Genomic DNA, 24,412 nt, shown 5'->3' with positions numbered 1-24,412 from the left:
CTCACGGCAATCGGCGGGCTCATCCGAGCGGTCCCCGCAGTCATCTTCGGTGTCACACTTCCACCAAAATGGAATGCACTTGTCGTTTTTGCAAACAAACTGAGGATTCAGAGAAGGGGAAACCCTCATTTATGGACACGGTTAAGTTTTTGCTAAAGTTGCAAAGGCCCCAGGACACACGTCATAAATTTCAAGAAACTTTCCATGGGAAGGCTAGTGGGCGAATTTGAGTTGGACGCAGTTCACAATGGAATTGATGAATTAACATGACATATTTACTTTGTTTTAACCGTCAATAGTTCTTTAACTCATTCACTCCCAAAGACGTTTCTAAACGTCTTTTCAGACTCGGTCCAGAATTGGCTGGTACTGAATGAGTTTAATCATCCAATCCTTTTCCATACAGTTTGTTGTCATTCGGGTCACCAGTGAGCTGGACCCTATCCCCTCGGACATAGAGTGAGTAAAGTAATTTTGAACATTATTCCTATTAGCTGCCCCGATTGACCCATTCATATGCTTTAATCCCCTTGTTGAAGTCATTGTTTTAAAGTCGCGCACCTGACTGGCAGTGCAGTTAGACAGGCACTGTTTGCCATCTGCTGCCAAATAAAAGTTAGTGGGGCAGGCACATTTGTAGCCCCCTCCTGGTGAGAGTAGACACAGGTTACTGCAGCCGCCATTATCCGTCTGGCACGGGTGTTCTGCCACTGCAGAACAAGATGAAAGGAAATTAGACATCCCAGTCAAAAATCGACAGCAACTAAAAGGTGACTCGGTCATACCCTCCGGCTGGCGATACGGATGGTAAATATGGACGTCCATTGGCCTGTGTAAGGTGCTGATCAGCAAGGTCTTGTTGATTCCCAGCGTCTTATGAGCTCTGTTGATGGACTTGGTCTCCCAGTCTGTCCAGTAGATGTACTCTTCAAACAGCGTCATCGCAAAGATGTGGGGGATATCCTGGGTCAGAACTACACATAGGAGACCACTCGCATTGGTATCAACATCTGGCAAAACTCGCCATCGCACTTTCATGTGACGACATGTGCTTTACCTGTGTGTCTATTGGTTCCGTCCAAGCTGGCGAAGGCGATGTAGTCCTCTCGGGCGTCGGCCCAGTAGATTCGATCATTCACAAAATCCAGAGTCAGACCATTGGGCCATGTGATCTTATCTTCCACGACGACGGTCCTGTTACTGCCGTCCATCCCAATCCGCCCAATATGAGGGGTGTCACCCCAGTCTGACCAGTACAAGTATCTGCCAAGACAAGGGTGCATTAAAATGTCTGCATCAGAACAAGAACCTGCACTGAAACCAAAACATTTTCAACATTTTGGGGTTTTTTTAATTTTCTTTTTAATAAATGCTCTTACCCATAGCGTACATCCACAGCGACAGCCCTTGGTTCTCTCAAGCCATTGTTGACTAGAACCGTCCGGTATGCTCCATTCAGCTTTGACACTTCAATAGTGTCCCGCCCTTTATCGCACCAGTACAGGTTTCCTCCTACCCAGTCTACTGCAAGCCCGTCTGGGTTGCTGAGTGATGTGCGATGCAGGACCTGTCAATCAAAAATTAAAAAGCTACTTTGAGCACCTCACTATTAAAAAAAAAATTATATACACCGTATTTTCTGGACTATAAGTCGCAGTTTTCAATGTTTGGCCGGGGGTGGAACTTATACTCTGAAGCGACTTATGTGTGAAATTATTAACACAGGATTATGTCATTTCACATTATTTTCACATTAAACTACAAGAGGGCGTTCTCGGTTTATGTTGATAAATCGACGATGAGTCTAACGTAAGTGACGTAGAAGAGGAAGCGGCGCATTGTCTACCGCCCGAGTTGGGGGAGTTGTTTAAAAGTGACACAGAGGATGAAGATTTCATTGGATTTCCTGATTTGGACTGAAACTGATAGCTTGGCCGTTACTGACATTACCCGGCATGTCAGTCATGTAACGTTAGTATACCGTACACTTGTTCTCTATTTTATTTATTTTAAATGGCCTTTCATGATGACATATATATTTTTGGATTTTAACAAATAAATTTCCCCCAAAAATGCGTCTTATACTCCAGTCCGACTTATATATGTTTTTTCCTTCTTAATTATGCATTTTTTTTGGCTAGTGCGATTTATAATCCGGAGCGATATATAATCCGAAAAATACGGTATATATACTGTACATACACACAGAGTGTAAAGCTTAGTTAAAAAAACAAAAAACAAAAAAAAAGGGTCAAAATATGGCCACAGTGACCTGAACATCACTGCCATTGATGTGCATTCGTCGAATCATGCTGCCCTGCGTGGTCACATCGGTCCAATAAATCATCTGCTGGCGATAGTCAAAGTCCAAAGCCACAGCGTTGTTCAATCCCTGTCAACGCGCAGATATTATTAGTAAGACCGGTGGTGAAACCGAGCCGAAGGCCATTGAAACCGATGCTTGTCGTGGAAGCGGCAGATCTCACCTGTTTGAGGAGAGTGTAGTTGGAGCCATCCAAGTTGAGTTTGCGTAGGTAGTAGCGATTGGCAAAGATCAGGAAGGGTTCCTCGTCTGTAGAAAGGAAAGGAGCTCATCAGTGCCACATGTACGAAAGGTTGGGAAACACTGTCTACATGATCTGAGATGGACTGGTGATCTGTCAATCCTGAATGAGCAGAGATTGGCTCGGAGAAAATAGATGGATGCATGGCTGTCTCTTACCTGATGTCGATTTGCATATGGTGGGGTTTTCGGGGCTAAGTTGGAAACCCTCGACGCACAGGCAATGGAAGCTGCCATGTGTGTTGATGCAGCGTTGCGTGCAAGGATAGGTGCTTGTGCACTCGTCCACATCCACACATGTCTTGCCGTCATCTTTCAGACGGAATCCAGGATGGCATCTACACTGCAAGGTGATGCGGCAAACAGCAGGTAAAGCCCCAGTACGCATCGCAAGCCGGAAACGCAACTTTGAATCAGTCTTCGCTTACCTTGAAGCCGATCTTCAGGTCCTCGCAAAGCTGTGAGCAACCACTCAATTTGGTGTTCAGGCACTCGTTAATGAAGCAGTTGAGCTCATCGGAGCCATCGCCGCAGTCGTCCTTGTGGTCGCAGAGTAGCGTCTCGTTGATACACTTCCCATTGCTGCAGGCGTACGCTGTGCCGTTGCATTTTTTCTCTGTTGCGCGCACAAACGGGGAGAATGGAGAAACCGTTCGTTGTAACCCCATAACTGATTTGCAAAACTGCAAATTTGGACTCGGGAGATAATGCTCAATGTTGATCCAGAGAGGTACAAAAATGAACGGCTTTATCCTCGGTGGAGGGGGAGGGGGGGCACGCAGGAGCCTCTCCCAGCTGAATTTGGGCAGGAGGCGGTGCAAATAGTTTGCAGTGGTGTCGATCGACACAACCTCACAAAAAGAGCGGTTCTTATATTTTCTTTCATGCCAAATGATTAAGATGAACTGTTCTCGTGATACGGCACGGTTCGACAACATAAGAGTAAACATGGTGTTGAAGCCTATGGAAAATTATGTCAAGGAGCAGAAATAAATCCAGGACTATAACCAAAGCTTGTGAAATAATGAAATCATCTCCTAGCAGTCTTATTTTAGCATGACCATATGCCCGAAAGGGACTGTGAGCAGGATCAATCTGGCAATCTGGCAAGGCAATCTGCTTAGATGCTTGAGGAGATGTGATGGCCCAAACCTACTAAAAAAAACGTTACTATTGTTAAATCTCACGAGACAAATAAAACAAGTGCTACACCCTATCCATGTAAATAGAGTGAATATAACCTGGGCCCAAGCAGCGTGGGTTCTTCGGCGCTTCATCTGAGTGGTCGTGGCAGTCGAAGTCCCCATCGCACTCCCAGGAGCTCTGAATGAGGCAGCGTCCATTGGCACAGCGGAACTCCTTGGGTCCGCAGGTCGGGTATTCTGTAGCATGCGGTATAAAAAGCGAGCTGTGAAAATCACCCACCGGGTGCGTCCCCCACCCCCCCCAAAAAAAAACGCTTCACTTACCACACTCCTGCGACTCATCCGAGCCGTCGCTGCAGTCGTTGTCGTGGTCACACACAAAGTGCTTGGGAACACACTGCCGGTTTTGGCACATGAACTCATTGTTGCTGCAAGTGTTGTTGAAGACTGGGACACAAACAGACGGACTGGGTCAGTGAATTAAATAGGACTGTTTTTTTTTTTTTTCCCTCGTCTCTTTGATTGTATCTGAGCCTCGTCTACTCTGTACTCACCACAGCCAGCTTTGACGCTCTCGTCTGCTCCGTCGGGACAGTCTTTGTCTCCGTCACACTTCCAGCGTTGAGGGATACACATGTGGGAAGCGGGACACTGGAAGGCTTCGGGGCTGCATGTTTTGGTTTCTGTCAATAAACGAGGAAACAATCAGAAACCACCGAAGTCTTCATCAAGTATTCAACGAAATGTAGTGGAACAGTTTGGTTTGAAGACACGGAGGACGCACTGCAGGAAAGACTCCGTAATTATGTTGAGAAATTTGTTTTTACTCACTGCATTTACTGTCCTCGTCGCTCCCGTCGCCGCAGTCGTCCGCGCCGTCACACACCCACGAGTTTGGAATGCAGCGGCGGTTCCCGCACTCAAACTGAGAGGCTGCGCAGAATTTATCTGAAAGGTTCAGAGGCAAGCGTTTGAAGCACCGGTAACAGCGTGATGTCGTCCGGCTCGTTCAGCTTCGACTGTGCCAACTCACCGCAGTGAGCCTCGTCTGCGCCGTTCTCGCAGTCCTTCTCTTTGTCACAAGTCCAGCTCATCGGGATGCACCTTCCGCTGGGGCAGGCAAAGAAAGGCGTCGGGCACTTGGTTTTTCCACTGCCTGGAAAAGCACAGACATGGCCAATTTAATTATAGGCTCTTATCATTAAAAAACACACATAAGAGAAATATAATTTGTATTGCCGGGTTCTTCCAGAACAATAATTCTCATCAATCTAACATTGAACTTTATGCTTTTATTCCCTGAGTGAAAAACGACCTTTCGTAGGGCACCGCCTTCCCATTTTGTGAAAATCAATGTGTAGTGCAGAACCTGGGCAATTTCTCTCATCGGAGAGGTCTCCGCAGTCGTTAGCCCCGTCGCACTGCCATGCGGGGTCATAGCAGAGGGTGGTGAACTCGCACTTCTCAAATGTCACTCCCTTCACGCCCAGGCGGAAATAACTGGAACAGTCGGTGGCAGCTTAAAAAAAGAGAAACAGACACACACACACACACACACACACACACACGCACACACACACACACACATACTACTTTACGGCACAGCTCGGTCTGGAGCCTCAGCTTCCCCCCCCCCTCCTCCACTTATTTATATTTTGCAGCATCAGGCTTTTTTTAATTCCCACTTACTGCAGTTCATCTCATCACTCGCATCCTCACAGTCCACTTTCTGGTCACACTTGCTGGAGTTTGTGATGCAACTTCCATCTCTGCACTGGAACTGTTCGGGTGAGCACAGCGTTGCTGGCAAGCACAAACGTGTTCGATTAGCTTGTGGTCATCAATAACATCTTTTCATTCGAAAAAAAACAAGACACGGGTGCCTGGTTGGTGAACCTGACAGCATACAAATTTAATCATTAGCGGTAGCAGGAGCAATATTGCAGTAATACAATTAACAACTCATTCAGTACCAGCCAATTCTAGACCAAGGCTGAAAAGACGTTTAAAAACGTCTTTGGGAGTGAATGAGTTATGGGAAGATTTAACATCTCCATTAGAAAAGTATAAATGGTATGACTCACCGTTACAGAAAAGCTCATCGGAATTGTCTCCACAGTCGTCCTGTCCGTTACACCAGGAGTGATGCCCTATACAGCGGCCATTCACGCAACGCCTGAAGCCCTTTTTGCATGCACGATTGGCTGGAACACAAGCCCAGAATGAAATAGCGTGCAAAATAAAACACAAATATTTGGCTTAGCGGCTCATTAAAACAGAGCGAGAGTTCCTTCTCACCACAGTAAGACTGCTTCTCATCAGATTTGTCCTTGCAGTGGGCCATGCCATCGCAAGTCAGCGTGTAGTTTACGCAATCTCCATTTCCGCACTCAAACTCATCGGTGGGATTGCATGTGGTGTTCAGCGCTACAGCGAGAGGGGAAAAACGGCATTCAGATTTCACTGTTAATTAAAATACAATGAGTGGGGGGGACGTAAATTTGACTTTTTAATTGTTTGTATTATTGGGTCTCTGGCCACCCATAAAGTGTGAAATGAAATAGCCAAGTGAATATTTTGTGAGTTGGCTATTTACGCAAATGTGTCTGCGAGCAAGCATTTCTGAATTTCGTTAAATTGCGCCGTCTCAGTATATTACGATATGTTTGCCGCACATGCCAAATGCACAGATCCGCTACAGTAATTGACATGGGCGGGGCTTGGTGATGGAGTGCTGCCTCCAGGAGTGAAAATGGATCACATATTCATGTGCTTTATGGGAGCATACTGTATTGTTAAATTAAACAGTGGGGATTTATTTGCTGCCTGGATGTGGAGGGCTGAATTTCTTATGTTCTGGAGGAAGTGTATGAGTCAGGCAAAGGTATTGGACGCTTGGTTTTTCCACTCTCGAGAAGAGCACAGACCCCAGCGGTTTTCAAAATCACTAGGGAAAGTTGCGAAACTTATTCTTAGTCCCTTTTTTTAAAAATACAGATGAAATGGAAGATGAAATAAAGTCAAAATCAGGTATCCCTTCCGCTGTACTGCATTACCTATGCAAGTGTTGTCCTCCAAAAGCTTCCTGTCACCACGACAACTGCAGTTGACTCTCCCTTCCGAAGTTAGCAGACACAGGTCCTGACATCCTCCGTTGTTAACGCGGCACAAAGAGAACTCACCTGAGCAGAGCGTAAGTTTGTTAGGAAGGTTATCGAGCACAAATTTGCACATTTCAACACACCTGGCCTGCACTTAATTTTCCGGCGGATTCCTACGCTTAACACATTCCCATCAGAAAAACGCAATGACCACTCTTTATACTTGAAAGCTCTTATTTTTGTCGAAATGTAATCATTTTTCGACCTTGAAAGTGTCATATATGCTGTTCTTCGGAAACACTCCCAGTGAAAGTGTGTTTTAGAGACGCAAGAGGAGCTTCGGCCAACCCCAGAAGACTTTGGGTGAAGCTACCACATTCTGCACTGACGGGACAGTCAATCACTGTGTGATTGTAGTAAATAGGGACTGGGAAGTGAGCCAACGGCAGCGGCGTCAAAGTCAGGAACGTAAACCACGACACGAGGGGTTTACTTTTACAACTTTCAGTATCTTTGGCTCCATCGCACTCAAAGCAGATTTAGATCACTGAAGCAGACCGACGGCCTTTGAAAAAATATCTTGTAACCAAAAGAAAACAGCGGCTGGAACCAACACAGTGGAAAACACTCACAGCTGTTAGTGTCGTTGGCCACGGCGGCGATTCCCATTGGCTGCTGAGGGATATCGGCACGCAGAACCTTCATGTCTCCTCCGGTGTATTTGTCAGCTCGAAGCACGGCTCTCCTCACCCAGTCCGTCCAGAAGATGTAATCTCCATATACTGCCAGGCCGAACGGGTGCACTGGTTCATTCTTCAGTACCACCTAGAGGGGGAAGCATAACCACGCTTATGGATTGACGCATTCAGGAAATTCCAATCATGGAGAGGACAAAAAAAAAAGATCCACGGATCATAGTATATAATCACACTGCAGTATAAATATAGTATCGCCATTGTGCTCTAGCACGCTGAGCGGTGTGTACGTGTCTCTCACATAACGCCTGCTGCCGTCGTACTCGCAGCGCTCGATCTTGTCCAGGGTGGCGTCAGAGAAGTAAAGCTTTTCAGCGCGGTGGTCGATGGCCAGGCCATTGGGGGTTCGGATGTCCGTGCCAATGATCACGATCACGTTGGACCCGGTGAGTGTAGCTCGCATTATACTGGGGTACTGCTCATTCCAGTTGGTCCAGAACATCAGGCTGTGTGGTGGAGGGGGGAAAAAAAGAAAAGAAAATTAACGTGTAAGGAGTGATGCAACGAAGGAGGCATTTTGTGATAGGAAGGTATAACAAGACAACCTCTGGCACTCGTCAAGCACAAAAGCTCTCGGGTGGTCATCTCCTGACATGGTGACCACCGTCTGCCGGTCAACAGCGCCCCAGTGGCTCTGATCCACGGTGTGACGGGTGATCGTTGAAGTGGTGTAGCTGGTCCAGTACAGCATGTCCCAGCCCCTGTGGTATGCCAGACCCTCCACTGAGCCCACGTCTAAAAAAACACACCAAACATGGAAAAGGGCAAATAATCACAGGGAGGGTTAGCATTATAGCCAAAAAGCCCCACCTGATGCAGGAAATAACACTGTAGTGATCAAACGTGATCAAATATGCATCTTGTATTTAACGCAGGGATATTTCGTAAAGCTGTTTTTGAGCGTTAGCAAAAATCTGCGATTGATTGACGCCCACTCCAAAATGCTATATCGTTGCCTATAAATGCCACAAGTTGGCACCTATAGCACCATTTTTGTCTGGCTGAAGCTCCTCAACTCACTTCAACACAGTCGATATTACCACAAAACAGCAAATAGGTGAGTTTTTCCAATTTAACGTGGAGGATATTTTCCCGCCGCAAAACATCTAAATCGGTGACTTCCCTAATTTGCGAATATACAGGCGTTCACTGAAATTTGCTTAATGCATTTATGTCTGAAGCATGACGCCAACTCTCCTGCTCCTTTGTCTGCTTTGTGAAAAAACACCAGAGTGGGCATGTATTCTTTACGAGGCAAACTAGGCAAAAGCACGCCACAACTCTACCACGAAACAAGCGGTAGAGCAGAAGAAAATGAACAGCTATAGCGTTCTTCTGTCTACAAGTGAGAAATTCCTGTATGTCGACTATTCCTTGTGTGTTCAGATTTTAGCACGTAGCTAATTAGGGGGAAAATGCATTCGAGAGCATTGCACTGCTTTTTTTTGGTCTCCTTATAAACACAACTGCAAATGAGAGATAAGATGAGGCGGAAACAGAGATAATGGATGAGGGAAAGGAAGCATGTCAAATCCAGTCGAGGTAAAAGGCAACAGAGTGGAAGAGTCAGAAGCAGATTTACACCCATGGTGACTCAAAGCTTTTCTGCAACAATTGCCTCACTGAAAGGGTCAAAAGACTAATTACAGTGTCATATTATTTTTCCTTGCAAAGCCTCATCAAACCAGGAGGAAACGCAAAAGTCTTTTTTTTCTTTTACCCAGAAGTCTTGAAAGCATCTTGAATAATAGTCGGCATCATGCCTGAACAGAATCCATCGGCTTAGCAAGAACTGGCCAAAATGGAGGAACGCGATGTCCTCTTTGTTTACCTCATTTGGAAATGTCAGTGTGTTATATTAAGCACAACAAGTAATAGAAATCCTCTCACTAATTGACCCAAACAGTGAAGGTGTGTGGATTAAAGCTGCCTTTCCTGGGGCTGAGTTTGACAGTTATCTTTTAACAGCTGTGGCCAGATTGGGAGGTTCACCACCAGGTGAGACACTTGACACCACAGCTCAATATCTGTGCCGCAATGCCATGGAGGACATGAGTCAACATTTGTCTCCGCACGACTCACTCGAGAGCCAAGTGAAGGATTTTCCACCAACTACAGAGCAGATCAAGAGGGCCACTATTTTCTCTTTTAAATGATAGCTGTCCACTTAAATTAATCTCCACATTGACCGACCAAATTTTTTGGAGGACAAGTTGACAAATTGTAACTATTCTGACTTCATTTACAATATTATTTGAGACATATGTGATTGAAGGTCAGTTTGTTGTTATCAGCAGTCAATTATTAGCCAGTTTTCTGATAGCAAACAATATTTGAGATATTCTCTCTCTCTCTCGCTCTCCCTCTCTCTCCATCCATTCATCCATATATTTTCTGATCCTCACAAGGGTCGCGAGGGGTGACGGAGCCTATCCCAGCTGTCTCCAGGCAGTAGGCGGGGGACACCCTGAACCGGCTGCCAACCAATCAGGGCACACACAGACGAACAACCGTTCGCGCTCACACTCACACCTCGGGACAATGTAGAGTGTTCAATCAGCCTGCCATGCATGTTTTTGGAATGTGGGAATGAAACTGGATTACCTGGAGAAAACCCACGCAGGCCCGGGGAGAACATGCAAACTCCACACAGGGAGGCCGGAGCTAGAATTGAAACCGGTACCTCTGCACTGTGAGGTTGACCCGCTAACTACTGGACTGCCCCCCCCCCCCCGCCACATATACACTCCACTAATCTTTAATATTCACTGCCTCTCATTAGATTGTGTAGATTGAAGTGCACTAAATGATGTGGCTATTGTGAATATAATACTGCAACAAATATCTCACATTTCGCAGTTTTTTTGGGGTAGAGGGTCTGGTTTATGCTTAGATGAGTTGAAATTAAATTTGCTCACTTGATACAATTTCATTTTAAATTTTCATTGACACATATGCAAAAAAAAAAAAAATCCCCCAAACAATTGAACCCTTTTAGGAATTGACCCAGAACGACAGACCCTGGGAAAAACTGTTAGGCCTCACAGGGCCCACCCACAGTGAGCAGGCCAGCCAATCGCCGTCCTGCTTTGTGATATTCAGTCCAGAGTTCATCTGCCGATGGCTCGTCTTCATCGCGCCTTTACTGTAAAGCTATTCAGAGTTTCTGTTCCTCCTCCGCCACCGGCAGAGTCCTCGAGGGGAGCCCTCCTTGGAGGTAAACTAAAGCTTGCTGCGGATCCGCCCGTCTAAGATGTCATGTGGAGTGACTTTGAGCTGAGGAGGAATGTAAAAAACCTGCCATATTGAGGAACTTGGATGACTTTACCGGGATTCCTGACCGATTGATTTTGCTCATTCTGAAATGACGGGCACAAAATTTACTTCTCTGAATGAGTGTACTTATTTTAACAAACAGCGACAGGCTGCCTGCGGTGTGTTTCAACAAAGACGGTAATAGAAATGGTTGGAAATTGTTATTCTTTCCCTGCTTGAACGCTCATTCATCCACAACGTGAGCAATCATTTCCACTCGTCTTATCTTGCACTTTTATGAGCAACTTGAGCATGACTGCAGTGACAGGCACGATCAAGTGAAGACATAAAAATGCTGCTGTGGAATTCTGCTGCGGTCGTGGACCTGTTAGGGAACAGCAGTGACAATGTGGCTGGCAATGTGGAACAAGTCCTTGTCCCGATATTTGATGCTGTGATCCTGGTATTGGGTGTTGGTGGACACACCACGGTGATGGTGATCCTATGTAGGAGGAGCAGGAGGCGGACGGCTCAGTCAGGAACAGGTACGGACATCCTCCTGTTGGCCCTGAGCTTTGCAGATCTTCTCCTACTCGTCACGCTTCCTTTCCACACCGTCGCCATCGCCATGCAGCAGTGGCCTTTCGGGGACTTCCTGTGTCGTCTGGCGGGCTTTTTGGGATCGGCCTGCACCTCGGCCAGCGCTTTCACGCTGTCCGCCCTGGCCGTGTCACGCTACATGACGGTAGTGCACCCTGCCAGAACGTATCGCTTCCTCTCTCCACGCCACGTCACCATGACAGCCGCGCTGCTTTGGTTCCCGGCCTGCTGCCTGGCGGCACCGCAGCTGGTGTTTCGTTTTGTCGGAAGCTCTCCCAATAACCCCAATGCCCTTGCTTGCTTCACTTTCCTGTACCACCGAGATCAGCTCATTTACGGATTGGTCCACTTCCTGGTGGCATTCTTACTCCCCCTGGTCACCATCGCCATTGCATACTGTAATATTTACTTGTTCCTGTGGAGGACCCGGAGTGCTGTTCAAGCTCCACAAGTTGAACGATATCACAGCAAGGTAACCCAGACGTCGGCGATACTGGTGGTGGCATTTACTCTGTGCTGGCTGCCTTCCTACGGCTTGACATTGACTTTGCTATCTGACAAAAGCTCGGGGGCCACCGGCACCTCACCACGTTACGGCCCGTTCAGCGTGTTTGCACGACTCATGGCCATCACGTCGACGGTGTTAAACCCCATCCTCTATGTGCTCATCTCCCAAAGGTTCAGGCAGGATCTGCTGAGGCTGTTTAAGAGGGAAGGGCAGAGAGCCAGTGGGGGCGGGCCGGCCTGATTGACAGTAATTACGAGGCCGCTGCACAAACACTGGGCTGATTCCCACTCCTGGGAATTACAATTAATCATTTGAAAAGACTACTTGCGAGGAATGGGCACTGCTGAGTGTTTCACAACAAGCTGTTAAGAATCTTGCTCCTTTATGAGACAACCGATAACCTTGATTTTTGTCAAGCAATCATGCAGATGAATCATTGAAGATCTCCAAAAGGAATGTTGAGATTATGGAAAAGAGACCGAAAGAAAAAAAAAGGCTCTTTCTGTGTTGTTGTTATTTTTTTAAACAGACGATTGTTCCAACTTTGCAAGTTTTATAAAAATAATGGTGCGCAGTTTAAAAAAATAATAATATTCAGGTTGGACATCGCTATTTCAAAAGGTTGTACCTTGAAAATGGTTCAAGATAAAAGCAATCTGCTTGCTCGAGCGGGCGATGGAGATCCACATTTTGAGGGGAGGAATTGATAGTTATTCAATTAAAGGGATGGTGCAAGACCACAGCTAGGGGGTGCTAATGCTGCCCTGTCATAATTCTGTGTCGCCTCAGTAAAGCCCCTCCAGCATTGTATTTAATATTCTGAAATACATTTATACATTATTTTCTCATCCCTCCATGTATAGTATTGGTCCACCCCTTTTTAGCCCCAGGAAAGTAAAATGCATGTCGCACATCAATAGTGAATTGTTAATTACTTGTCGATATGTCGGGAAATAAAATTAGATGCAAATTGACTATTTAACGACACGTAGAGGAAGCAGGAATACTCACTCTCGACGACAGTCTTGCGGTCGGATCCATCGTCGCTGATCTGCTGGATGTTGCCAAAATGGATGTCGCTGAAGAAGACCCGGTTGGCTCCCCTCCCTCCTCCTCCTCTGTAATCGAAGGTCAGAGCGATGACGTTCTTCATGTGCTCGGGGTCCTCAAACGGTTTAATGGGCGCGTTCAGGTTGTTTTCATCCGATAGGTGGACGCTCTTCAGTATGGTGCGTTCCGAGTAGAGCAGGTAGCCGTCGTAGTCGCGGCAGCCGCGTCCGTCTTCGGCCAGCATTCCGTGTGCACAGGCGCACGTGCGCTTTCCGTCGCCACTGTACAGACAAAGTTGCTGGCACCCGCCATTCTTGACTTTGCACACGTTAGTTCCTGCACAGATAAAGACGAAATGGTCATCGATATGCTTTTTGAACGGACCTCTTAGAGCATTTTTAAGAGAGAAAGATGAAATCGGTACTACATTCCGGGTACCTTCATTAGGATTACCGACAGAGTGTAATGAGGGTCAATATGAGTTTATCATCAATATTGCCTCTTTGGAGATAACGCTCAGTTTTCATTTGCTCATAATAATGTTATACACTGTAAACGGAAAACGTATATGGAGGGGTAATTTCCCTGTGACGAAAAAGGGTAAGAAAGTTGACCTTGCTCTTTGTAAAAGCATATTTTGCACCTTAAGTTATTGATAACTTCCCAGGTACCGGTAACTTGTTCAACAACTGAAATAATTTGGGTTGTCCACATTCATCTAATGCATAGGTGTCAAACTCGAGGCCCGGGGGCCAAATCTGGCCCACAACATCATTTTATGTGGCCCACGAAAGCAAATCAAGCATGTCACCTTCTATGATGATTGCTAAAATCTGTATCAAAATTTCAACTTCTCATATTCTAATAAATAAGTGAGATATTGTCAGCGTTTTCTTGTTACCAAACCCTTCATCACAGTAGCTGACTTCTTTATATGGTTTCACGGTCAGAACGGCTCTCCCAGGGAAACGGTCACTAAAAGTGGCCCGTGACAAAAATGAGCTTGACACCCCTGATTTAATATATTTTTTGGTGTGTACGTACAGTATGTGTTTGACTATTGGAAGACAGCGACTCACCTTGCTGCCTGGCCCTGTTGAAGACTTTAATATCTTTGAGCTGCACTCCGATGCCGGTCCGCAGAGACACAGAGTCTGTGGCATTGTCTTTACTGCCTCTCTTTATGGAGCCATTGGCGTGAGTTCTGCTTGACAACAGGCAAAGGGCAATAAATGAAAGGGCCTGCAACTCTTAATGAACCATTACTAAAGGGGGTCCGAGTGGGGGACGGCTTCTCACCGGTCACTCCAGTAGATGTAGCTCTCAAACACAGACACGGAGAACATGTCCATGTTGTTGTTGGCCAACACCACTTCTCTGTTCTCTCCGGTCTCCAGATTGATGCGCTCAATTTTGTCCGTCCTGGCGTCACACCAGTACAGCATACTCTCCTGTGGGCACACAGCGCAAAAGAGAGTCGCGTTTGCCATACAAAAGAAGAACATCGAGTTAGCACTATTCTCAATGTCACATGCAAGAAAAAAAAGTGGTTTGTTATCGTACCTCATAGTCAATGGAGATACCGTTGGGCCAGCTAATGCTGACGTTTACCAGAACAGCTCTTTGCGTGCCATCTAGTCGGGAGCGCTCAATCCGAGGGTACTGGCCCCACTCTGTCCAGAACAAGTAGCTGCACGCGCACAAGCACACGGATGACTCGATTGTATCATCAACCATGAGAAGAATAACAACGCAGACTGAAGACAGCTGCCTTCTCACCCTTTTTCGGGGTGAACGGTGATGGCGCGGGGCTTGTCCAAGCCCTGGGAGATGACGACATAGCGAAAGGAGCCATTGAGCCGGGCCACCTCGATCACATCGAAGCCTTGGTCTGTCCAGTAGATGTTTCCTGTGGGAAACCACAATGAAAAATTATTACCGTTATTTCTGGTTGTGTGGATTGACGCATTTCATGTATTTGCTGTATCACATCCGAATTGTGTCAAAACTCTTTTGTTTGCTTGTGTGCAAATTCTTGTCAACAATTTTTTCATTCTGAACGTAAACGTAAATAGAAATTTCGGGGTGTTGGATCGTAATTATCAATGCAATCCACTGAATATTGTACATCAAATACCAATTAGAAAATGGTGATCTGTGTATGCCATGAGAGAAAAAAAAGTTACGATTAAATTAAAATGAAGTATGGGCATCGATTTTGAAGCAGTGCCTTGGAGGCAACATTTTGGGAGGATATCATTTATAGTACCTGCTATCCAGTCAACAGCTATCCCCTCCACCCTGCCGATGCCATTGGTGACAACATCTTCTCTCCACGTTTGGTCTCGTTTGGCCCTGCTAATTGTGCTCAAACCCATGTCCACCCAGTAGATTGTGTCATTGTCTGAGGAAGAACGGGACACGCAATAGCATAAACTGTACAGCATTTCCATCGATGCTTTTGAATGAGGGTGTATATTTTTCTTTCTTGTAGGATTACCGGCATGGAAATCAATCCCCACAGCCAGGGAAGTGCCCGACACTGGCACCAGGGCATCGGACTTGTCCGACGGGTCCAAAGGAATACCACGGATACCCTCGTGCACAGAGTACAGGAGGAAAGAGCCAACACCTAGAGAAAATACACACTCTTTAACAAGTGCTCGATTCCATTAGCACGCTCTTTAAAATACAGCGTCATGTGTCGCACCCTCGCAAGACTGCTGGCCTCTGCGCAGGCTGTATCCCGCAGTACACATGCAGGCTCTGGTGGTCGGCGAGGTGGGGAGACACAGCTGGGAGCAGTCACCGTTGTTATTGCTGCAAAGATTGGTGCCTAGAAACAAAACAAAACAAAAAAAAAGAGCATGAGTGAAAACACATCAAAACAGAGAAAAGATCGAAACAGATGTGCACTTGCTGAGATAAATAAGCGGGATTGTTGCAACCGAAGCGGACGTTTAAGCAAAAGACATGGTTCAGAAATGTAAAAAAAAATAAATATATATTCTTGACATTTGACAAAAATGTGTTTAAATCAAACAAATATATACGTTTGATTTACATTTTAAATCAGGGTTATGTTTGATATTATCATATGTGCATTTTATTCGTTTTTCACGTGTAAGCGTACGTGTATGAATGAGAGAAGTGGGCCTAAGCACCTTTCTGTACAGTTTCATTGTATATTTTCATGTGCATCATTGGGGACGTGCTGTTTCTCAGGATTTTCCAGTTGTCGCCATCCTTCTTGTCACAAATTCCAATCTGGTCGGTTCCTTGGTCGGCCCACCATAATTTATCACCTGCGGGATGACACACAGAATGATAACCGACTGGAACCACACTTTGCACGCTCATTGACATTTTAAAAGGATGTGAAAATAAATGAGATTTGCAAAGGGAACAGACTTACCCATGATGGCCAGAGCGGTAGCCTTGGTCAACTTGCCCTTGACTCCTTCAAGTATTTCGAGCCCGGAACCATCCAGCTTGCAGCGGTTGATGGTGCTGTTTCCTGAGCTGATCCAGTAAAGTTCCTCTGTGTTAAAGTCAATCGAGAGCCCTGTAAAACAAACAAACAAACAAAAAGAGAGTTGTGGGGTTTAGTTTACATTTAATTTAACCTGTATTTCCCCATGAGGAGAAAATTACGGGCCTAAAATCCTAAATAGCAGGCGTTAAATTGTGTGTTCACATGAGCAGATTGCATGTGCTGTCTATTAAGACTGCGATGCTAAGATTCCAAAGAGCAGATGCTAAATTGCTTGTTCACTCATGGTAAAAGATTGCATTTAAAACTCGGTAGAAATGCAAAATTGTCCGAGGGTACGCCAAAACTAATTGTACCCGTGCGATAGAATGGGGTCATAAAAAATAAAAATGCGACACAAGAAAAGGCAGATTTGAAGGGAGGTTTTGTCAAGGGTGGCATGACTCCTTCTTGTGACTGGCACCAAGAATAAATTGGTGAATTAAATCATTCTGAAGCTCAGAAGACACAACCCTTTTGTGTGCGAAACGTAAGTGCTCTTGCAAAATAAGTAAAAAGAAGTTCATCTGCCGCATGTAGTTTTCCCAAAACAAAATGAGCCAATTCAAAGCAACGACATAGATAATGCATGAAGGTCAAGTTTCAGATGCTTTTGCAATTCATTCCATAAAAAAAAAAAAAAAAAAAAAAAAACATTTGAAAGTGCCTTTTTACACAAAAATAATCTTTGTCGCCCACAAATTCCCATCGGTGTGTTGGGTGACTGGGCGTGAGCTGTAGCCGACAGCAACTGTGCATTCTGTCACCGCTCGTGGGAAAAAAGCAACCAAAGTACATCTGCAATTGTGTCGACCTTAAAACGCAAATGAGGGCGTTACAGTCTATAGTCGGCGTCCCAGGGTGGTCTTTGAAGAGAACACCTGAATAAACATGCTCGCTCACCAACAGGGCCTTTCTGGTTGGTGAATAGGACGCTTTGGTTGCTGCCATCTGTGTTGGCAATGCTGATGTTGTCCCCATCTGTCCAGTAGAGCTTCCTGAGGAAGGCAAGCGGATAGACTCAGTAAAGCTACAGTAGCTAACGTATTCCTTGATCCAGATTGGCACCCAAACAAACGGGTTCGTCTTCTGGTGGAAACCTGTGGCGACCGAATAAAGTGCTTATGAAAGTGTGCTGGACAGGGCAGAAACGCATTAATTTGGCTCCAGAAGAGATCAAGTGCCTTTGTTGCTGCCTGTTTAAAAGTAACATTCAATCTCACTTAAGCTTCCGCCACACCATTTATTTGATTGCTAAAATTCCCTTTCATTCAAATAATGACAGGATGCAGCAGACTTTCGTCCCACCCCCCTCACACTCTTTGCCTCTTACCCCACCCCCCGCTATTCCCCTCGAAGCATTCATTATGTTCGTGTCAGAAAGAGGACAAATGCATATAGCAGCATCTGGTACTCATTTTCCCCTCACGCCAACAATGCTCACGTCTGAAACATTCCTCCATTTAAGTGTACTTTTCAAGAAAGGACTAGTCTCTGAAAGGAAGGTAGAGATAAAAAAAAAAAACAACAACCAGAAGGCCACAACCGAATGCTAACGAATGTCGGCTTTCAAAACCACCTGAAAAACAGACAAAAAAAAAAACATTCCTGCAGGATAAACACAGATTGCATATAAATACAAATGGTCTGTATCTGCTGTGCTGGTTAGGAGAGAGGCCAGGCAGGTTTGCTTTGGGGAGCTCAGCGGGGGGCCTGGATTTCAAGATACGAAGGAAAACAGACATTTGCTAAACAAGAAAGGAGAAGAAGGAAGGAGGACAAACAGGGAAACAGAAATCGGGACAGACAGACCGGCGGAGCGTAAACATCTTCAAGAGTTGAGCGAAACAGGAGGAAAGGACATGTTGCAGGTTCATGGTGATTTCTGTGAGGTTTCAAAGAGACATTTCTATCAGCTCTACATTGACAAGGTATGACAGTTTTCCGTGTATGACTAACCCCAAAATGGGATGCAGCACCAGGCAGTGGGGTTTGTCCAGGCCCTGGATCACAGCGTTTTTGAATGAACCATCCAGTCTTGCAACGTTAATCTGTTTCTTATTGGCATCATAACTGGTCCAGAACAGATTCCTGGACACCCAGTCGACCGCGAGGCCATGAGCATTGGGCAGGTCTAAGGATGGATGAACGCACAGAAGACAAAATTATTGATATGACTACTTTTTATGTACAGTCGCATCTTGATTTATAAAGTCTCATTTGTTTTAAGTTAGTTTTTTTTTATAAATTGTACAGGACAGTACAATGCAGTACAGTTATTCCAATAACGTAACAATTGTTAGCTAATTGTAGATAGCCTTTGGCTTAAAATACAAAGCAAAATATGAAAAATAAAAAAGTCGGGGCACTTGTAAGTCAAGGTGCCACTGCAGTCACTTGTTTCGACAATCTGAGATTTGAAAACACGATATGAATTTAGTGCTGTTGCTTTACATGGACATGAACGCAACATCATAGTGTACATGAGTCATACCAGCAGAGATCACAGTTTCAACTCCGGTGCCATTAATGAAAGCTCTCTTGATGGTCTGAGTGCGAACGTCGGACCAGTAGATGCGATGCTCCAGAGCGTCGTAGTCCACCACGGTTACATTGTCAATGTCGGGCACGGTAAAAGAGATGATGTAGTTGTAGTAGGGGTTGTCTATGTCCACTCCACGAATCTCAATTTGCCGGGCGTACAGCAGGAACTGACGATACTCTGAGGGAAGGGGAGGCGATGAGATGTTGTCTTTGTTTGCACCTCCAGAGACTTACGTAAAACAATGACTAGATCATTACAGCCACTTGGATAAACGGTTCATGTTCCTGCAACTTTTGCATCAATTGCGTCTTGCCGGCCAACTCGATTGCACAGTTGCGGGCATGCGATTGAATGCAATGAGAACCTATCCACTACAATTGTCTCGACAGTCCAATTACCACTTTCCTGGCGCAGTGGCCAGCAAATGATAGACAGGAAAAGAAATGGTGTGAAAGAGAGAAGGAGGGGTATAATAACAGTGTCAAGCTGGATCAGCCCAGCCAGGCGAAGTGCGCAGGGTTGCGGTGGATGCCTGCATCAGACAAGAACAGGCCTCTCCATTCCATTACCCCAGAAGAGAATAGCAAACCCTGCCCTGAATACTAATCTCATACGCCGACTACACACACACAGTCACTTCAATGGAAACCAAAGCCGTCATAATAATGGCACCTCAAAGTGGAGAAAAAAAATGACACTGCTCTTGCCAGCAAACACTCATATATATACATAAACAAAAATAAACTATTCAACAAGGACAGGGATTACAGTCTGCTTTCAACAAGCAAGCAAGAGGGAATTATTTGCAAGCTCAGAGAGAGTGACTCGAGAATTCGTCTTGTGCTGTAGCTACTCTGTGTGTGTGCGCGTGTGTGTGTGTTTTCATGCCTACCATAACAAGTACGCTTGTCAGGCCCGAGCTTCATGAGGTGGGGGCAGCCACACGAGAATGTCTGATTGTAGTTGATGAGGCATAGATGAGTGCATGGTTTCTGGCCATTTTTAGCTGCGCATGGATTCGGTGCTGTAAAAAAAAAAAGAAAGAAAAGAAATCACAACTTTCCTCATTTGTGGATCTCAAATGACAGTATTTAGGGTATAGAGCCACTGATTTCATCATCAGTGCTACATAGGGGGACTTGACATACGATTATTGCACTTAAAACAAGTCACAATAATCACAAGTGCCCTTGGTTGTCTGTTGTTACTATTTGTTTTATTTATTTTATTTAACATATTTATACATACATTGAGCATATTTGGCAATAAAGCTGACTTGACTTGACTTACCGTGTTGTCCCGAACATAAGACGGTGTTTTTTTCATTGAAATAAGACTGAAAAAGTGTGGGGTCGTCTTACATTCAGGGTCTAGACATTATACCCATTCACAACGCTAGATGGCGCCAGATATCATTAAAGCGATTGCTGAACTTCACTGCACAGGCCAAAGCGAACCCCTGTCACGAAGAATAAAAATAAAAATAGCAGTAGCACGAAGAAGAAAAATAAAAGATAGCGGTAAGAAATAAAAGTGAAGAAAATAATAGAAGAGAACAGAAATTTGAGAAACGTAGCGACAATCTGGAGAAAAGTGGGTCGATGATCGGCCAGGTTAACTGGGAGCTGAGGAGAAGGTATGATGTCATTTACATTTCAAAAACCACAAGCCATTCATTTACGAATGTGATTGAGCTTTAGTTTACATATTTAAATGTTCAGATATTAAGATTTGAATTACGGTATTAAGTAAATGAGGCAGAGAAGCAAGACTAAAGTCTCCACTCTGAGGGCGGCTGATTATCGATACTGGAATTGTCATTTTTGCGATCACAGCATGCATGACGTCTCTCACGTTTCATATGCACAACTGCAGTTAATGAGTAACACACATATGGAAGGACTGGTTACATTTCTGCGGTCTCATTTAGTGTTCTCTCTAGCTTCACTTTATTTTAGAGCAAGGTTTCATCCCTCCCTCCCCATATGGCCTCCAGGATGCATTCTTCATCAAATGGACATCGGCCGGCTGTAGCATTGAAGACAAGCAGTGACAGTCCGATAGCGCTGATATTATCTGCTCAATAAAATGCCACAGCGAAAAGGCCCAGCACCACGAGAGAGAATGTAAAAGAGCTGTTGGTGAAACTGCACAGAGCAAGCGCATCACACTCATTTGGAGCAAATGGCTCCATATTGACAAGCCCAGATGTGCCACGTTGATAGAGAAAAAAGTGTGGATCATTGTGGCAGTTTGGTGGATAACTTCAGTTGCCCTGTCACTGACCGGCATATTTGAAATGGACAAACACAATTTCTGCACACCAACAGAAATTGCATGGAAGAACAAAAATCCAGGCCATATCGCAGTGAGCTACTTGTCGGGGGGGTCTCACCCTCAGGCTGTCTGGATGGATGGTAGACCTGGAGGTCAAACGGTTGCGTGTTGGTTCTCTGGACGACAGTAACGTTGCTCCCAGTCCACTTGTTCGCCTTGGCCAACGTGTTAGTTCTCCAGTCCGTCCAGTAAACTTCACCTCCGTACATGGTGACAGCAAAGGGATGGGACAGATACTCGTGGCCCCTCAGGACTTCAATCAGCCCAGAGCCGTCGTATTTGGCAGAATAAATGGCATCAGACCTACAATGAACAAAAAGCGTTGAAGTGGATTTCCGATTTCATCCCAGCAATACGAGAGTATTTTCGACTCAAAAAGCCTATTGTGTTTGACCTGGCGTCAATCCAGAGGATGCGGCGCTCTAGATAATCAACAGTGAGTCCATTTGGCCAGCCTCCATTGCCAGTTTCCTTGTGGATAGTCTTTCGGCCTTCGCCGCTCATGGATGCAGCTTCAATCCTTGGTAAACTGGCATCCCAGTCAGTCCAGAAGAGGATCCTGAGAAGGGTTAAAGAGTTTAGGAGGAACAGCTTGTGAAAGTAGCAGTCGATGGCGTGTGCACTGCAGTGCAGGAGTTACCCATCACGGGGATCCAGGGCGATGGCTCGAGGATGCTCCACCTCTCCAGCCAACAGTGTAGTCCTCATGGTGCCATCCAGCTTGGCCACTTCGATTTGGTCCAGGTTGCTTTCCACCCAGTAAATATTTCCTGCAATCCAGTCCACCGCCAGGCCCTCAGGGGTCGCCAGCCCATACTGGATTACCACGTCAAAGCTGGTTAAAGCTTCAGATGCACACAACAACAAAAAACATGTCAAAAACATTCCAATTGGAAACTTATTTTCTTCAACTATTTGCACAATATTTGAACATTTATAGATCATAGGCATTCAGATTTCATTCACTTTGCTCCAAAGTTGATTTACTTTGCTTGAGGCTTTCCAAATTATGCAAATGAGAACCACTAAATTTTATTCTGAGCTAACACTTTATTCATTCAAAAGCTAGTTTGGAATATGTTTGGGAGGAAGTACCATCAGTGATCGTTGGGCAATACAGTAGTACCTAAAAAGAAAGCGATATGGTTCGAGTTGGTCTCAAATAAAAGCGACACATCCCATGAAGCAAGTGCACGTTAGTCATACCCGTAATTGCCAAAGCCTTTTCAAACTGCATCTCCGTTTGTGGTCGCAGATGCCATCAGCCATATGGCACTACGCATTCTCAAATTTTTTTTTTGTGAGTATGGTTTTATGCCAGTGAATCGCTGTGATGACCCCAGATAGGAGGAACTGAAAGTTGCAACGACAACTAAGAATTTCAATCCCATGTTTTTTTTGTTTTTTGCTGTGGTACAGCTTCAGTATTGATGGACTTCATCACATCAAAGTCATAATTTCGGTTTCATGACCCAACACAAATCTCACCCCCATTCTCAGATAGCTTGCCACGATAGATCTTATCCTCGACAACGTCGGTCCAATAGAGGGCACTCTGGCTGAGATGGAAATCCAAGGCGATGGTGTTCCTCAGACCAGGCACCAGGACGCTGAACTCTCCCTTATTGAGATCAATGCGGCGTATCTCGTGACGATTTGAGAAAATAATAAAGGGTTTGAAAGGATCTGTGAAAAGGAAGGATAAAAGTCACAGGGCACATTTTTAAAGGACACGGTTGACCAGATGGTGATTGAGTCTCAGCGGGGGCCACTTTTCAGTGTGACATTGAAAAAACAAACAAAAAGAAAAACAGTACATGCGACTTGCCTCGCTTTACGGAAACATGCTCAAAACCTCGCCTGAGTGCAACATAGCATAAATAAAACAGTGTCAAGCAGGCAGTTAGACAAGCGACAAGAAGAACGAAAGCTCTAGCAGTGACCCGCAGGATGATTCATCACGAGAATTGTGCTGGAAGAGGATACTCTTTAGCTGGATAATCTAATTTAAAGGTGATTCAATGCGACTGTAATTTTAAGTACCGGTACTTAATAGTACTTGAGAGTCTTTGTATTTTACCTCGTGTCAAGTATGCATGTGAAACTCAGTATTATCTTTCGCATTTTTAGCGAGCCTGTCTAGACTCCTTGCCGGGAACAAAGCGACTTCTATATTTCATTCCTTCCTGCGCAGTATTCATCAATCGTGGGTTCAAATGGTTCAATGGTGTCTTTTAACAATCCACGAATGTTTCAAGCAATATTTTTTTTTACTTACCACTGCTCTTGCAGTTTTCCAAATCGGGCTCCAGTTCCCATCCCTCATAGCAAGAACATTTCACACTGAACTTGTCCTGTTCGCAGCGCTGACTGCACTTGAGATGTTTGGCACAGAAACTCTGGATCTCGCAGGTCTTGTTGTCCGAACGCAGCTCCATTCCCAGCGGGCAAGAACAAATCACACCCTCGCCAGGGGCAACGGTGCAATTGTGGCTGCAGTGGCCATTGTCCAGTGAACACAAGTCTAAAAAAGAGCAAATCCGGATGTTAAGGCGTGAGAATTAGCTACTCTCCTGTGCAGCGTCATCGAAAGGCATGTTTTGAAACAGTTCAGCTCACCGCACAACCTATTGAAGCGTACACCTTGATATACCATATTGGCCCGAATATAAGACAGTGATTTTTGCATTGAAATAAGACTGAAAAAGTGGGGGTCGTCTTATATTCGGGGTCTAGACATTATACCCATTCACGACGCTAGATGGCGCCATATATTATTGAAGCGAATGCTGAACTTGACTCCCCAGGCCAAAGTGAACCCCTGTCACGAAGAATAAAAATAAAAATAGCGGAAAGAAAGAAAAGAGAAGAAAATAATAGAAGAGATAACAGAAAATGGAGAAACGTAGCGACAATCTAGAGAAAAGTGGGTCGAAGATCAGCCAGGTTAACCGGCAGCTGAGGAGAAGTTATGTTGTAATTTACATTTCGAAAACCAGAAGCCATTCATTGACAAATGTG

The 24,412-nt window shown here is 45.2% G+C and overlaps 2 protein-coding genes across 3 annotated transcripts in view; one reads left to right on the top strand and one right to left on the bottom strand.

Annotated features, from left to right (window-relative positions):
- Positions 1-24,412, bottom strand: part of LOC127607656 (low-density lipoprotein receptor-related protein 1-like) — a 99,340-nt gene that overhangs the window by 13,737 nt on the left and 61,191 nt on the right. For both annotated transcript variants that reach the window (XM_052076154.1, XM_052076155.1), the window contains exons 23-63: positions 23,670-23,915; positions 22,880-23,077; positions 22,032-22,236; positions 21,786-21,950; positions 21,450-21,694; positions 19,947-20,078; positions 19,004-19,231; positions 18,469-18,643; positions 17,413-17,507; positions 16,393-16,542; positions 16,142-16,282; positions 15,688-15,813; positions 15,478-15,609; positions 15,247-15,381; positions 14,757-14,886; positions 14,541-14,667; positions 14,277-14,428; positions 14,057-14,181; positions 12,939-13,313; positions 8,110-8,299; positions 7,806-8,010; positions 7,442-7,634; positions 6,765-6,890; positions 6,007-6,135; positions 5,793-5,912; positions 5,398-5,511; positions 5,078-5,227; positions 4,742-4,864; positions 4,540-4,656; positions 4,263-4,391; positions 4,033-4,155; positions 3,805-3,945; positions 2,992-3,179; positions 2,723-2,906; positions 2,487-2,572; positions 2,273-2,392; positions 1,380-1,567; positions 1,058-1,263; positions 786-974; positions 562-710; positions 6-99 (exon numbers count right to left, since the gene is read on the bottom strand). In XM_052076154.1, the coding sequence (XP_051932114.1) occupies positions 6-99; positions 562-710; positions 786-974; positions 1,058-1,263; positions 1,380-1,567; positions 2,273-2,392; positions 2,487-2,572; positions 2,723-2,906; positions 2,992-3,179; positions 3,805-3,945; positions 4,033-4,155; positions 4,263-4,391; positions 4,540-4,656; positions 4,742-4,864; positions 5,078-5,227; positions 5,398-5,511; positions 5,793-5,912; positions 6,007-6,135; positions 6,765-6,890; positions 7,442-7,634; positions 7,806-8,010; positions 8,110-8,299; positions 12,939-13,313; positions 14,057-14,181; positions 14,277-14,428; positions 14,541-14,667; positions 14,757-14,886; positions 15,247-15,381; positions 15,478-15,609; positions 15,688-15,813; positions 16,142-16,282; positions 16,393-16,542; positions 17,413-17,507; positions 18,469-18,643; positions 19,004-19,231; positions 19,947-20,078; positions 21,450-21,694; positions 21,786-21,950; positions 22,032-22,236; positions 22,880-23,077; positions 23,670-23,915 (6,546 nt within the window). The remainder of the gene's footprint in view (positions 1-5; positions 100-561; positions 711-785; positions 975-1,057; positions 1,264-1,379; positions 1,568-2,272; positions 2,393-2,486; positions 2,573-2,722; positions 2,907-2,991; positions 3,180-3,804; positions 3,946-4,032; positions 4,156-4,262; positions 4,392-4,539; positions 4,657-4,741; positions 4,865-5,077; positions 5,228-5,397; positions 5,512-5,792; positions 5,913-6,006; positions 6,136-6,764; positions 6,891-7,441; positions 7,635-7,805; positions 8,011-8,109; positions 8,300-12,938; positions 13,314-14,056; positions 14,182-14,276; positions 14,429-14,540; positions 14,668-14,756; positions 14,887-15,246; positions 15,382-15,477; positions 15,610-15,687; positions 15,814-16,141; positions 16,283-16,392; positions 16,543-17,412; positions 17,508-18,468; positions 18,644-19,003; positions 19,232-19,946; positions 20,079-21,449; positions 21,695-21,785; positions 21,951-22,031; positions 22,237-22,879; positions 23,078-23,669; positions 23,916-24,412) is intronic.
- On the top strand, positions 10,447-12,602 carry LOC127607671 (galanin receptor type 2). Its single transcript, XM_052076228.1, has one exon. It carries the CDS (start codon positions 11,172-11,174, stop codon positions 12,165-12,167), a length of 996 nt encoding a protein of 331 aa, XP_051932188.1. The 5' UTR covers positions 10,447-11,171; the 3' UTR covers positions 12,168-12,602.

Source organism: Hippocampus zosterae, chromosome 9 (assembly GCF_025434085.1).
Source record: "Hippocampus zosterae strain Florida chromosome 9, ASM2543408v3, whole genome shotgun sequence".
Classification (NCBI taxonomy): domain Eukaryota; kingdom Metazoa; phylum Chordata; class Actinopteri; order Syngnathiformes; family Syngnathidae; genus Hippocampus; species Hippocampus zosterae.
The sequence above is the reverse complement of the archived record's forward strand: the minus strand, read 5'-3'. Positions and strand labels throughout refer to the sequence as shown.

Coding starts and splice junctions, on each gene's coding strand:
- LOC127607671 (XM_052076228.1), top strand. CDS start 11,172: ATGCTGCTGTGGAATTCTGCTGCGGTCGTGGACCTGTTAGGGAACAGC.